Raw genomic sequence first — 15632 nt, forward strand, 5'->3', positions numbered from 1 at the left:
ACTATTAATACTGCAAACTTGTTTATCGATTTGTATATGATAAGTGGTTCCTTATTTGCATATAATAGTCTTAATTGTGCGTGCCCTTGAACCCCATCCCCCCTATTATCAACCCATAATCATTAGATCAAAGGTACTTATGGCCATAATAACCATCAAAATTATATTATGATAATACTTTTATATAAAATATAGACATTTTTGAAAGACAAAGACAACATTATTTGGAATAATTTTCATAAAACAAAAATATGTGATAATGACGTTGAAGGTATTTCATTTACTTTAGCGAGAAACTGACCCTCTTTTAATATCACATACACTATTTTAGTATCATTTTGTTTTATTATGTTAGCATTGCTATAAGACATAATACCTGCTAATTATTAGAGATTTATATGTAGCCCTTCCCCAACCACTTCATCAATATGAAATATGGGAAATTAATATATGGAATAGGTTGTATATATGTATTTTTTTATTTATTTTTTTTATTAGGAAACTAAGTCAGCCCAAGGGCTAACCCCTACAAGGCTACTAGCCTGTACGAAACAACACATTGGCTGGTAAGGCATGCATAGCATGCGAAGGAAATATCCCAGCATTATGCTGGGGGTAAGGAACGAATCCCTGACCTCAAGGGCTAAGGGAGAGTGCTCTATCCACTTGAGCTAACTCCTATCCTTTGCTGTATATATGTATTGATTAAAGCTCAAACTTATTTTGGTAGCTTCATATTAAGCGTTATGTCCAATTAATTTTGGTAGCTTCATATAATTAAGCGTTATGTCCTCCCTTGATTGGCTAGATGTTTCAAACCCAAGCTCCAAGGTGCTACCTTGTTCAATTACTTGCTCTGCACTACACTTAATAAACACTACTATGTTAATTGTTACGTAACATATCATGCAAAAACTATTAAAGAAAAGGGAACAATATCTCTTAAGTTCCTCCAAGTCACTATCTAGAAAATTTTTCCTTAGTCATAAACTTAGCCTTCTGTAGCTTTATATAAACTCCCCATCTAGGTAGCAGAACAAAAACATCAACCCCTCATCAACATTCACCCTACAACAAAATGTCAATTACAGAGCTACAACAACCTTCTATCCAGCTAGTTATTGATTCTTCCACGACCACCATTTCGAAAACTCCGAGAATAAATCGTAACCTTTCATACACAACCTCGAAAAAATCCTTATCATCTATTCTAGCCCGTCTTCATGCAGGCTATTTTAGAATCAGTATTTCTCTTGGAAGCCAAGCACTCTTATGGAAAATGCTTCGCCAAACTTCCAACCATGATCATAGTAATAGTACAAGCGACATGCCATCACCTCTTCTTAATGTCTTGCACATCCTCCCATCAACAGTCTTTCCTCTCCTATGGTGTTTATCACTGTTAATCCTAATATCGCTTTCACTCATCTACATCCTTAGATGCTTCTATCACTTCCGCTTGGTAAAAGCAGAGCTCTTACACCATGTAGGTGTGAATTATCTTTTTGCACCTTGGACCTCTTGGCTCCTTCTACTCCAATCTATCCCAATCTTCATTGCTCCAAAGACTGTTCCCTATCTAACGCTATGGTGGGTATTTTCCATCCCAATAATAGTCCTTGATGTAAAAATCTTTGGCCAATGGTTCACCACCGAGAAGAGATTCCTCTCGTTAGTGGCAAATCCAACAAGCCAGATATCGGTCCTAGGAAATCTAGTAGGGGCTAGGGCCGCGGCTCAAATGGGGTGGAATGAAAGCGCGATTTGCATGTTTACTTTAGGGATGGTTCACTACTTAGTGCTATTTGTCACTCTCTACCAAAGGTTGTCTGGTGGAGACAGCCTTCCTGCATTGCTTCGTCCTGTTTTCTTCCTCTTCTTCGCTGTCCCAAGCATGGCTAGCTTGGCTTGGAGCTCAATCTCCGGGTCTTTTGATACTAGATCAAGAATGCTATTCTTCCTCTCACTTTTCCTCTTTGCATCATTGGTAATTATTTTCCTTTCCTAGGTTATGAAGATTTCTCAAATAATATGGTTTAACTGACTGTTTAGAAGTTTACTCTACCACCCACATCTCATCAAACGGTGATCTATTCGCGGGGTAGGAGAGGCGGGTCAAACAAAAGCGTGATCATGTCGTACAGAAACAGATCTTGGAGGTGGAACTTGGAAAGCCCTGCATACATAGGCTTGGGAAACAGGGATGACAAAAGATGATAAAAATAGAAAGGACCAAATAAAATTTTATAAATTTGAGCAAGATTCATTAAGCAGATTTACATAGGACAAAATCAAAGAAAACACCTAAATATGCATAGGGGGGAATAACTAAAAATTTGATTACTTGAAGATTAACTAACATATAGTATAACAAAAACAACCTAACACTTCGTAAACAGGACGTTGTGTTTAACTTAAACATGACTTATGACAGGATTCAAAGGAAAAACAGAAGCAAGATTCTGTAACTAATACAAATAGTAAATGCTAATTTAAGCGCTTTTTTTTAATCTTCTGTTTGTGTCAAGTCATTTACAGCTGGATCATCTTACGCAAATAGTCCAGAGCATTCGGCAATCTTGGCCACAACGACAATTAGTTAAGCAAAAAACTAATAAAGTTAGAAAACTTAGGTAAAAAGTTGCATAGCTACAAAAAAAAAAAAAAAAAAAAAAAGTTAAAGCTCCATTTGATTACTCTCTTGTAAAATCATTTTTCCTTGAAGTAAAATTACTCTCTTAATGATGGAAAACCATTTTTCCTTTAAAATGAAGGGAGACTGTTGTCCTTATTTCTCTGTACACTCCTCTTACTACCTCTTTACTTCCCTTTTCATTTTCCTTTCATTTCATCATCTTTCTTACATAGAACCAAACAACGAAAAACTAATATTGAAATTGTGTTTCTCATTGTAAATTGTTTTCCATGAAAATTATTTTACACTGAAAATATTTTACGCTTTACCAAATAGAGCCTAACTCCAAAGTCACTGAAAACAACTGTAAAAAAATGAAGTGCTTTGACAAAAACCTTTTATTCGGATCGTCTGACAGAACACAAGTAATGACTACTACACTAGAACCAAGCAAATAGTTTTGCTATCAAATAGACAGTCGTAATTTTCTATCTATCTAATATTCTATCTTCAAAAGAACAAAAAGACTGAAAATAGCAAGAAAGTTACGTTGCAATGTAAACTGACTTTAATGTCTTTACATGTAAACCAGGTGAGCAGGCCGACCCTCTTCAAGAAATCGATGAGGAAGTTCAACATCGCGTGGTGGGCTTACTCGTTCCCGCTAACTATGCTAGCTCTAGCATCAGCAGAATATGCGCAGGAGGTGAAGGGCCACGCAGCAGCAGCCTTGATGCTCATAATCTCAGGACTCTCACTCCTTGTTTTCATAGGGCTCGTGCTGTTTACTGTGCTTAATGTTCCTAAGCTGCTTCGTGAGAATGATCCTATTCTAAGCTTCGCTAAGGATCCAATGGCTTAATAACTGTACTTTTTTCCCTGGTTTTTCTTAGTATAGTTTTTCAAATCCTGATGCTTAAACATATAGATTTGCTACGTCATGATCTTTTTCAGAATTAGAACTGATAAGAACAGATTCTGCAGAAATTCTCTTAGTCGGAATTTATGCCGTGTATATGCAGTATAATTCACGTTCAATTGGATGAAGTTTTTCTACGTTTTATGACAGTAAACTGTTGTAATTTATTTTGAAAGCATATGTTCTTCAAATGTTGATGATACCTAATCAGTCTCAGATAGAGATGGTTCCTGGGGAGAAAGTATTGGCAACTCATAATGAGATATCAGAATGACATCTCCCAAAAATTTTAATACCAAAGCTAACTCAAAGTGTACCAAAATAGAGTACTTTGATACAAACTCTATTTTGGTATCAAATTTTAATTTGGTACCAACGTTACATTTTGGTACCAAATAATTCTATTTTGGTACCACTTTGACTTAACTTTGATACCAAATTTTTGTGAGATGCCATCTCACTATGAGACGCCTATAACACGAACAGGCTCGACAATACTAGCCAATCACGACTCGAGCCAAAACAAGGTCCAAAATCCAATAATAATCGGCCAAACCGTGATTGTCAAATGAGCTTCCGTGCCATATAGCCACCTCTGCTCTAAATAAATTCCAAGACTATATCAAAAAATCCACATTTTTCTTAACAGATAATCTTTTATGTCAAGTACCTAAAACAAGAAAATAATGCAGCAGCAGCAATTAATTGAAGATTTAATTCATCCATCAATTAATCAATAAGTTGAGATTTATCTTCTGGTGGAAAGAGCAAACATAGGTGCATAACAGAGTTACCAAGTGGAGTTTGAACTAGCAGAACTTAAAGTGTCAGAAAACAAATAAATAAATGAAGATATTGACCAAACAAACAAAAATAATGTCTACTAGAACTCTAAAACTTCCAAACACATACATTACGAAATGCTATTTTATAAATTATAAAAAGAAAAAAAAATCTATGCATACTGTTCATGAGCAAACGCACAATTCAGAATAACTCCTCTTATATGACTTCCAGTATCTTTTTTCTTGTCCAGTTATAGTGTCTTGCTCTGATGTAAAGTATAGAGGTCAAAAATGTAAAACTTTTGTGACTTCAAAGGAAGACTGAGGAACGTACAAAATCTTTCACACGCGTTGCAGAAAACTCTTTATGAATCCTTCTTGCCCGAGGAAAATGAATTTCTACGGTCCAATGTATGTAATTGATTCCGAAATTCTTGGTTTTCTGCTAACAAACGGTCATATTCAAGAAGCAGTCCCTCAGATTGCTTCCTAAGAGCCTCAACAGTAGCTTCTGATGTACTTGCTTCCTTAACCTTACTCTCAAGATCTGATTCGAGCTGTCTAATCATAGCCTTGAATGTCTCTACCTGCTGCTCTCTGGCTTTTATTTCCTCAGGGCCTGCACATTTCACGTCATTCTTCTTCACAGCCTCCATGGTCTTCCTTCTTAAACGAAGTTCTCTGATGTAGTGGTGCAGACGATCAATCATGAGCGAAAGAAACAGGATGAATCCTGCAGAGAACAAAAACACAAATGCGAGCTAAATGCACTGGATCACAATGTCGCCAATGATCATCCAAGAGAAGCCATTAAATTAGCTAATTAACCTTTTTATCAACATGTAGAATCAATGCAGAAGACCTATATATAATTATTTAGGTTGTTCAGAATCAAAGGGGACGAAGAAAGAGGAAAATCCGAAAATATTTGGAGTTTGGACAAGTTATATTATCACTTTGTATAAATAACAGGCTATATGGCTGAAAATCTTTCCACAATGTAGACTAAATACCACGTAAAATTCAACTTTCGTTGCAATTTCAGCTGAGGCATTGGTCAAGACAAAAATCTTGCAATATTCTCGCCCCTAATTAGAAAACCAAAAATCCACTTCCAAAACGACAGTCATACTTACGCTTTGTCTGTTTCGTCATTCCAAGCAATAGTGAGTTACTCAATATCCCATCACAAGTTGAAGTGATTAACTTCTAATCTGAAAGAACATCTACTTCAACTAATTACCAACGGCAACATGTTGTATTGAATCATAGATGATGACACCATGAGCATGTTTAGAATGAAAAGTCAATGTCGGATACGGAAACAAAAAACCATCTCAATTACATGTTGTTCACTTGTTTGGTATAAGGACGGGGTCATGGTTTCTATTTCATAGTGTAACCATTTTCACCTAGTTATTACTTATTACCTTCCTCAAACAACACAACACAACACAACACAGAGCAAATGAGCCCAATTTTCAGATTCATTGGATAAAACAAAACAAAACAAAACCATTAAACATATAATTCTGATTAGCATTAGCAATCCTGCGCACTAAAAGATAGATGACACCAATATTAAAAAAATAAATCCAATTTTCAGCCATTGAAGAGTAATCAAGCATGGCTTCTAGCTAGTAGCATTTATCAAACCAAACATAGCAAATTAGCCCCAATTTCTCATACAGCTTATAAGACGACGAATTCACAATTGATCACATCAAAATCCAAACTTTAATGCCCACAAAATGACAGAAAATCTAAACCAACCCAGATAAAGATTGAAAAGATATAAAGAAGAATTGATCAACACCCACTAAAATAGCTTTAAAAAGGCGCACATTTCCACATTTCAAAGTTTTCAACAATGCTAAAAAGCTAAACAAACCAACCCAACTCTCAGATTTATAAGCATTCATCCAGAAATAATCCAAAATCGAACCACAACAAACAAATCCTACATTGAAAAACCCATCATATTCCAAAGATAAACAACAAAATAAAAACTAACCCAGTAAAATTAAGGACAAAATAGAGAGATTAGAGGAATACCCATAAGAGAAGCTTCAAGAAGGTGCTTAGAAAAGAGGACTTGATCAGTAGGGTTAAGAGCATCAGGCGCACCATCTTCACCAATTCCACGGCGTTGGATCTTAAGAGTGCTATAAAGGGTTGAAATGAAAAAAATGGAGATTGTAGCAGAGACAGTTTTGACAACAATTGGGCCACGCCCACGCTTAATTTTGTCAAGGACGGCAATTACGAGTTTTCTTAATGGAGATTTGAATAACAGCAACATTATCATTGCTGCTTCTCCAAAGATTACTGTGTATAGAAGGTGTATCATCTTTTCTGGGTTACTTTGGTTTTCTGGGTCAGAGATTAGGAGGGAGAGAGAAAGGAAGAGTTCAGAGGAAGAGGGAAAGGAGAAGAGGAATGTGGGGGGAAGTGGAGGTCTTTGCTATTTTTGGGTGTTTTGTTTGTGGTAATCATGATGGATTATTCTCTGTAAGTTTCATCTAACAGAATAATTAGTTTTTAAGTATGCACCACATCACTAAGGATGTCTTGGCCTAGTGGTTAAGATTGAGGTACTGTGAATAATATGTTAAACTAATCTTGTACGCACATGATGCATGCGAAAAAAATAAAAAGTCAATTGCGTAATAATATATACGAAAAAGTATTCATAAAGATCATTGTATATTTTTCTTCTGTTTTTTGAAACCCAATAAATCAAGGATGATGTAAATATTTTTGTTAATTGAGGGTGTAATGGGAAAAGATGGTGAATTTGAATTTTATTACTTAAGGGTATAAAAGGGTTTACCAGTTTTGGTGTCCCCCTCCTCTTCCCTTATATAATAGAGATGGTCTGTAACAACACTGTCTTAACTAACTATTCGAAATAAATAGGTCACTTGAAAAACGGCATGAATGCCACCACTATTAAGTTTAGTCTCCTATTTAAAAAGTTAAGAAATTTCTTGAGGTACTCTTGAGGTTTGGCTTAATTCTCAAAATATCCTTATGTTGTGTTTGGGAATGGTGATTTCAATTCAATTGCGCCTTAAAATCCAGGAATTCAAATCCTTGAATCCAAATCCAAATACTCTTGTTTGGGGAAAACTAAGAAATCCATATCTACAATTTCAATTTCATCTTTGTATAAGGAGCTACTCATGATATTTGAAGAAAACCGCCGACGAAGATCAATAGGTGGAGGAGAGAGAAAGAGTGATAGTGCGGGGGCTTTTAAATGGGGGAGAGAGAGATAGAGATGTTTTGAGAAGTAAGCTGAGTAATTTGAAATGACAAGAAAAATCACGTCATTTCAATTTCCTCATTTAATGGGCTTTCCTCGATAAATCTTGAATTTCTGACAAATTTTGAATTTCAAATTCATACTCATCCAAACAATGGAATTGATCAATTCTATAATTTGAAATGAAATTCACCTATCCAATTGTACCATTATTGGATTTTGAAGTTTAACGTTTAAGTTTCAAGAGTATCTTAGGAAATTAATGCACTGAAATTCACCTTTCCAAATATACCATTATTAAAATTTGGGAGTGAAAGAAAAGGGAGTGAATAATCGGTTACACAGGATGAGGGTATTATAAGGAGGAAAGATATGAGGAGATTCATGAGGGAGAGATCAATCAAGCCAATGAAGCTAAGGGAGTTCCTCTTCCTCCATAAGAGATCATGGGTTAAATGCTAAGAGTTGAGGGAAAGCATGTATGATGAAGGAGGACAAGATAAAAAAATGAAAATGAATAGAAAAAAGGAGAGCAATAAAAAGAAAGATGGAGAAGGGGAGGGTGGAAAGAAAAAAAGGAATAGGGAGGCTAATGATAGAGTGCTCTTAAGAAGATTGACATTGGCTCATTGATGGTGATGTCATTGGAGGGTGCAAAAGTTGATGAAAATGTGACGGGTCCCAAAGAAAGGGCTCTTCCGGGTCAATGACATACACTATCTATCATGGAACTGTATGGGGGTTGGGGAATCCAACTACAGTGAGTGCGTTAAGAAAACAAAATTGAAACATACAGAGATAAATTTTGTTAAGCAAAAATAGTCACATGTGGATGTGGAATGCACGGGCAAAGATAGGAAAAGGGGAGGAGGTCTGGTGTTGTTATAGAAAAATGATATTAACATGCAGGTTAATACATTTTCACGGAACCATGCATATAGATGTTATTGTTGATACTGAGAAGAACCGGGAGTGGCGGTTCACAAGGGTTTATGGTTTCCCAAAAGAAGAAAATAAAAAGAAAATAGGTGCATTGTTAGAAGCGCTGGCTCGAGCTCGTCTAATGCCCTGGCTTTGTGGACACGATTTCAATTTGATGTTAATAGCAAATGAGAAAAGAGGGGGAGATGGTTTCAAAGTTAACAAAGCTGAAATATTAAGGAAAGTTGTAGATGTGTACGGTTTCATGGACCTTGGGTATATAGGCCATGATTTTACATTGACCAATACCATAGGGGGGGGGGGATAATATTCAAGAGAGACTTGATCAGTTCTTTGCTAATGAGTTGTGGAAGAAAAAATTTCCTGGATCCTTTATGACTTATTTAACAAAACATAAGTCTGACCATTTGCCATTTCCCTATGTATGAAAGGTGGGCTGAACATAGGTGAGACATGTAGAAAGAAGAAGTTGTTTCGCCTCGAAGCAATGTGGTTACGAGAAGATAAAAATAAGGAGGTTGTGCGTGATGTGTGGAAAAGGGGGGGAAATGTTACTTTGAACATAGCATGCACAACATAAAGTTAAATGAATGGAGTAGAAAAAAAATTGGGAACACAACTATAAGCAGATCTGAGAATGTCAACATAAGATGAAGGAATTGATGGAAAAACAATCAAATGAAGGAGATTGTAGAATAAGTGAAGTCGCTGCATAGTAGAATGGACTAGTTGGAGAGGCAAGAGGAGGTGTACTAGCATCAAAGGAGCCGACATAATGGGCTGGAAAATGGAGATTTGAACACCAATTTTTTACATCAAAAAAGCATATCAAAGAGAACAACATAATAATGTGCACCGAATAAGAGATGAAGCGTGGAATTGTTTTGAGGAGGAGGAGCAAATTGCGGATTGTTTTGTGGATTATTTCGAAGGCTTATTTAGTTTAGGTAATAATTATGACATGCTTCATGTTCTAAACTTGGTCGAGTCACGCATCAATGATGAAATGTCATAGTTGCACCATTCCAGCGTGAGGAAGTGAAGATTGCTCTGGAGCAAATGCATCCCAACAAGGCCCAGGGCCAGATGGGATGAATGCTCTCTTTTACCATACCTTCTTGGAAAACATAGGTGAAGATATTACTAACAAGGTTCTTAATTTTCTTAATAATGTTGATAATATTGGTGACATGAATCAGATTCATAATGTTCTTATCCCAAAAAGAAGCAATTTAAGTCTCCTATTAATTTTCGGCCAATAAGCTATGTAATGTCTAGTACAAACTGGCTCCATAAGTTCTAGCTAACAGATTAAAAAAAAGTTCTTCCTGATGTTATTCATGATTGCCATAGTGGTTTTTATTTTTTTGGGGGAAGATTAATAATAGACAATGTGTTAGTAGCATATGAATGTTTTCACTATTCAAGGAAAAAGAAGACAGGAAAAAAGGGTATTTTGGGCTCAAACTAGATATGAGCAACGTTGAATGGTGTTTTTTGGAGCAAATAATATTGGAGTTGGGTTTTCTTGTGAGTTACACGGGTATTGTGATGAAGTGTGTGTCTAGATCCATGTTCTTTACTCTCCTAAATGGACAACCAACAAAAATTTTGTGTCGACTAGAGGGTTGAGACAAGGAGATCTTGTGTCCTCATTCTTGTTTGTTATATGTGCAGAGGGTTTATCAACGTTGCTAAGAGATGCTGAAAGGAAGAAGCTCATTCATGTGTAAAAATAGGAAAGAGAGTAAATCCCATCTTTCACCTATTTTTTGTTGATGATAGCTTACTTTTTACTAGAGCTACGGAAGAAGAGGTTGAAAATGTGTTATGGGTCCTGAAAATCCATGAAGCCGCGTTTGGGCGGAAACTGAACACAGAGAAATTTGAAATGTCCTATAGCCGAAATTTGGAGCCGGAAAAGATTAATATCGTTCAGATGAAGTTTGCTTTCATGACCGTAGATAGACATGACAAATATTTAGGTCTCCCCATTTTCATAGGAAAACTAAATATTTTTCCAAGTGATTCACGATGATGTTTGGAAGAAGCTAAAATGATGGAAGGGACAATTTTTCTCACAAGCAGGACGCGAAGTTTTGATAAAATATGTGGCACAAGCAATTCCGACATATACAATGCAATGTTTTTTCAGATCCCAAAGAGTATTATAGAGGCAATCGAAAAAATGTCTCGAAGTTTTTTCTCGGGGGCACGAGGCGAGGAGAAAAAAATGTTGTGGGTGGCATGGGATAAACTTTTCCCGCCAAAGAAAGAGGACAGGTTCGGAATTAGAAACTTTTCAGTTTTTAATAAGGCTCTCTAGCTAAACAAGCTTGGGGAGCTCTTACTATGCCTCAATCTTTGATGTCCTTAGTGTTAAGAGGTAAGTACTTCCTTTCTCGTAATTTTAAGGAGGTGAAGGTAAGCCCTAATGCCAACTTTACTTGGAAGTCCATACTCTCCTCTCGTGACTTGATCTTGAAGGGAGTGAAAAAAAGGTGGTGGGCACAGGGGCCTCCATTAACATATGGGTAGAGCCTTTGATTCCAGGGATTCCACAATTCAGGGTAAAAAGTTCAGTTCGTGAGATGGATGAGGCAACTCCACTGGTGGTGTAAGATTTTATTGAAGATGGTGAATGGAAGGTTGGCATGCTCGAAAAATGGTTTTCTCCTTGGGAAGTGTAGAGAATAAGAAAAATTGCCCTTCCAAAGCATTGCTCGGGTGACTCATACATGTGGAAACACACACTAGTATAAATTGATAATTTGTGTCATCCTATTTGCGTCGGACGCTGAAAGAACTGACGCAAAAGCTCAGGAAGAGGCTATTTGCTTTGGACATCAAAAACGTGCGACACAAAAAAAGAACAGTAGATGAGTGGAAGGTTCATTTGCATCGCATAATAATCGGGGGAGCGACGCAAATGACTCCAACGATTTGTGTCGTGTAAAGCTCCCAAGCGTCTCAGATGGTTGCATCCAGTGATTTGCATCGTGTGCTAAGAGGATACGATGCATATCACTGCTTGTATCCAGAATTATGGACACACCTTATCTGCGTCGGATCCTGAAACCTGTGCAATGCAAATTTACAGAAATCACTATCTCCGCCGGACACCAAAGCTTGTGCAATGCAAATAACGAACCCCAATTAATTTTCCAACGGCATATTGTCGAGCCCTAAATCTTTCTCCACTTCTCAAACTCGCACACTAATCACTCTCTCTCTCTCCCTCTCCCTCTCCTGCAATTACATCAAACTCACACTCGCCGGCGCTCCCTCACACTCACCGACGCTCCCTCAACCTCGCCTACAACCGCAAGTTCTCCGGCAACCGTAAACTCGCACGCTCCCTCTGTTTTCGCTGCTTAGAAAGTTGCATTCTCTCTCTTGGTTTTCGATCATTCTCTCTCTCGGTTTTCCGATCCCCACTCTTGTTGTCGCCCGCTTCGCCGACAACTCCTTGCGGCCGTCTCACTACCGCTGCACTCCTCTTTCTCTCACTCTCTCTCTTTCTCTCTCTCTCATTCTCGCTCACTCTTTTTTCTCTCACTCGTCACCGCTGCTGTAATACCCTAATCTTTATTATCGTTTTATTATCTACTAATTATGTTTATTAGCTTAATTACATCCTAAAATTTTCCTAAATAATTATGGTTAAGATTATTTTCTTAAGTAAATATATTTACTTTAGTATTACAAAATGTGATATTTATTATGATAAACAATTTTATAATATAGTTTATGGATTTAATAAGAAAACTTATTTACTATATGATTTTGATTTGATATTTTGAAGTCAAAACTAACCTAACACTTGTAAAGTTCTTAAGCAAAGAACAGTGTATGCGAACAACTTCCTTGAAAGAAAGGAAAAGCTCTCCCTTGAAAGACAGGCAACCCTAACCCTAGGGCTAGTTCTTCGACAAACCATGGCTGGAGAACTCATTGAAAAGTGCAAAAACCTTCGAATAAATGACGCGGAATCACAAATTCTTGAAATTAGCGAACTGGATGATGGAATTGATGAGGACCAAGTTTCTCTGGTTCTTGTTGGACGTTTGGTGACGGATAGGAGTTTTAATATTGAGGCTTTCAAAAGAACCATGATTCAGGCGTGGGGGGTGAACAAACGGCTGATAATACAGATGATAGGCTCGAATCGGTTTGTATTTCAATTCTTTCATTGGTGCGATAAGGAGAAAGTTATGGAAGGCAGACCTTGGTGTTTTGAGAACCAGCTTTTGATTTTGAATGCCATAGATGGCGAGGACCAACCAGCGGATGTACCGTTAACCCATTCACCTTTCTGGATTCGATTAAAAAAACTTCCGTTCAACTACAGATCATCTATGATTTGTAGGGCGATTGCTGGGAAAATGGGGCAGGTGATGGAGTTGGAGGATGATGCCTTGATTCTTGATAATTATCGTAGAGTGCATGTGATGATGGATGTGGCTCAACCTTTGTGTCGTTACAGGGAAGGATGGGCGAGTATTTCGGATAGAGGTAGCATATGAACGTCTACCTTTCTTTTGCTTTTTATGTGGGACTATCGGCCATGGTGAAAAAGAGTGTGTGAACGTGGATGATGACGAGCCTGAACAATGTATGGGATGGGGGAAGTCTTTGCGGGCTACTCCTAGACGTGGAGTCAATAAAATGCAAGAAGAAATGGAGGAGGTTAAATCATGCAGGAAGACCTTATTCGTGGCTAAACCACAATTCTCCAGGACTGCTATAGCACCAGGGAGCGGACTAAAGGGTGTAGGGGAGGAGTTCAATGAAAGGGGTGAGGTGAGTGGAGTGCTGCAGGATGTGCAGGAGGAGGCTAAATCATACAGGAAGACCTTGTTCGTGGCTAAACCACAATTCTCCAGGACTGCTATAGCACCTGGGAGCGGACTAAAGGGTGTAGGGGAGGAGTTCAATAAAAGGGGTGAGGTGAGTGGAGTGCTGTAGGATGTGCAGGAGGAGGCGGGTGGCGAGAAGGAGCTGTCGGGTGTGGGGAGAGTAATAAGAGATTAAGCGTGGCCTGTGGATGAGGTGGAAAGGTCAGGCCGAGGAGTGGGGCCTATAGTGCTAAGCAAGGGCCAGGATGAGGGGGAGAGTAAGGGGCGGGTGTTGAATTCTAGCGAGGCAGGTTCAATGAATAAAGAGGATAAGTTTGCATATATGGGGGTTCAGAGGTTTGATGGTATGGGTCCAAAGGGGGATGAAGAGGGAGCTAGTTTGACTGTTGGTGTGGTGGACCCTTCATCTGGGGCAGCAGATGGAGGGAAGAAGAAAGGGAGAAAGTGGAAAAAGGTAGCGAGGGATTAGGGAGATGCTATGGAACGTATTGAGCATGATTACGTGCCTCTTGAACCAGTATGTAAACGGGGACGAGAGGAGTTGCGTGGAGAGGTAATGGAGATGGGCGAGGCAAAGAAGAGTAGAACTATGGAACAAATATTTGGATGGCGTGAGACGGGTTCTGCGGAGGAGCAGACCCGCCCAGCCCAATGAGTCTACTCTGCTGGAACTGCCGAGGGATGGGCAGCCCTTGGTCAGTTCGTAGACTTCGTAAATGGAGTCGTGAAGTTGCCCCCGACTTGATTTTCTTGTCGGAAACTATGGTGGATAAAGAGAGAGTGGAGAGACTAAAAGGTTCGATTAACTGCTCGGATGCTTTTGGTGTTTCAAGTCAAGGCCGCCCTGGGGGTCTTTGTGTTTTTTGGAGGGAGGAGAAACTTAGCTTTAAACTCGTTTCTTTCTCTCAACATCATATATGTGGTGATGTGGTGATGGAAAATGGGGTGGAGTGGCGATTTGTTGGGATATATGGATGGGCGGAGGGGTCTATGAAGCATCACACATGGACCCTTATTCGTCATTTATGTGCGGAGACGGAGCTTCCTGTTATTTTTGGTGGAGATTTTAACGAAATATTATCGTATGACGAGAAAGAAGGGGGAGCGATAACTGAAAGAAGAGAAATTGTACATTTTCGAGAAGTGATGGACTCATGTAGGCTACGTGACCTGGGTTATGATGGACAATGGTGGACTTGGGAACGGGGGAGGTCTAATAACACACGTGTGAGAGAAAGATTAGACAGATTTATGGCGACGCCAAACTAGGTGGACTTGTTTCCAAGGGCTACAGTGTCCCAATTGTTACGTTATAAATCGGATCATTGTCCGATAGTGGCGCGTCTCCGGCCTCGGACGCCGCTACACGGAGCTGGACGGAGAGGCTTCAAATTTGAAACGGCCTGGCTACTGGAGGAGGGGTGCGAGCGAGTGGTTAAGGAGGCATGGGATTAAGCCGAGGGGAGGAACTTGGTGGAGCGTATTGAGGAGGTGGCAGGGGGCTTAGTGCGGTGGAGTGAGAAGAGCTTGAATAATCTGGCAAAGCAAGTTGAGCAGACCGAAAAGGCCCTTAAGGTGGCGCAACAATGGAGAATTACACAGGACAGCTGCATGGAGTGTAATAATCTCGAGACGAAGCTAGACGATCTAATTGGCAAGCAGGAGGCTTACTGGTATTTGCGGTCGCGAGTTACGGAAGTTAGGGATGGTGACAGGAATACGAGCTACTTCCATCCTAAGGCATCCCAACGACGGTCCCGAAATAAGATGAAGAGGCTTTATGATGATGAGGGTGTATGGCAGGAGAAGGAAGAAAAAATGGAAGAGATAGTGGCTTCCTATTATAGCAAGATATTTTCTTCAACGGAGCCTAGGGCCGCTGAAATGCAGCGTGGATTACAACATATGGGACGAATTGTTTCACACGACATGAATGCTGAGCTGACGAAACCGTATACGAAAGCTGATATTTTTGAAGCGCTTCAGCAAATGCATCCCTGTAAAGCCCCTGGCCCGGATGGTATGCATGCACTTTTCTTCCAAAAATTTTGGCATATTGTAGGTGATGATGTGTCCCACTTTGTGATTAATAGTTTACATGGTAGTATGTGAACAAAACTAACATTGTCATGATCCCCAAGGTGAAAGACCCTACTGAGGTAGCTCAATATAGGCCTATCAGTTTATGTAATATGGTGTATAAGTTAGTTTCCAAAGCAATTAT

At 39.0% G+C, this 15632-nt stretch overlaps 2 protein-coding genes across 2 annotated transcripts; one reads left to right on the forward strand and one right to left on the reverse strand.

Moving 5' to 3' along the window:
• Positions 1–1059: 1059 nt before the first annotated feature.
• Positions 1060–3721, forward strand: LOC104900969 (S-type anion channel SLAH4). The gene is made up of 2 exons (XM_010688509.2): positions 1060–1987; positions 3228–3721. Exons 1-2 carry the CDS (start codon positions 1079–1081, stop codon positions 3495–3497), a joined length of 1179 nt encoding a protein of 392 aa, XP_010686811.1. The 5' UTR covers positions 1060–1078; the 3' UTR covers positions 3498–3721.
• Positions 3722–4344: 623 nt separating this feature from the next.
• LOC104900970 (uncharacterized) lies at positions 4345–6847 on the reverse strand. The gene is made up of 2 exons (XM_010688510.4): positions 6395–6847; positions 4345–5072 (listed from the first exon to the last, which is right to left on the reverse strand). Exons 1-2 carry the CDS (start codon positions 6687–6689, stop codon positions 4705–4707), a joined length of 663 nt encoding a protein of 220 aa, XP_010686812.1. The 5' UTR covers positions 6690–6847; the 3' UTR covers positions 4345–4704.
• Positions 6848–15632: the final 8785 nt, after the last annotated feature.

Source organism: Beta vulgaris, chromosome 8 (assembly GCF_026745355.1).
Source record: "Beta vulgaris subsp. vulgaris cultivar EL10 chromosome 8, EL10.2, whole genome shotgun sequence".
Taxonomy (NCBI): domain Eukaryota; kingdom Viridiplantae; phylum Streptophyta; class Magnoliopsida; order Caryophyllales; family Amaranthaceae; genus Beta; species Beta vulgaris.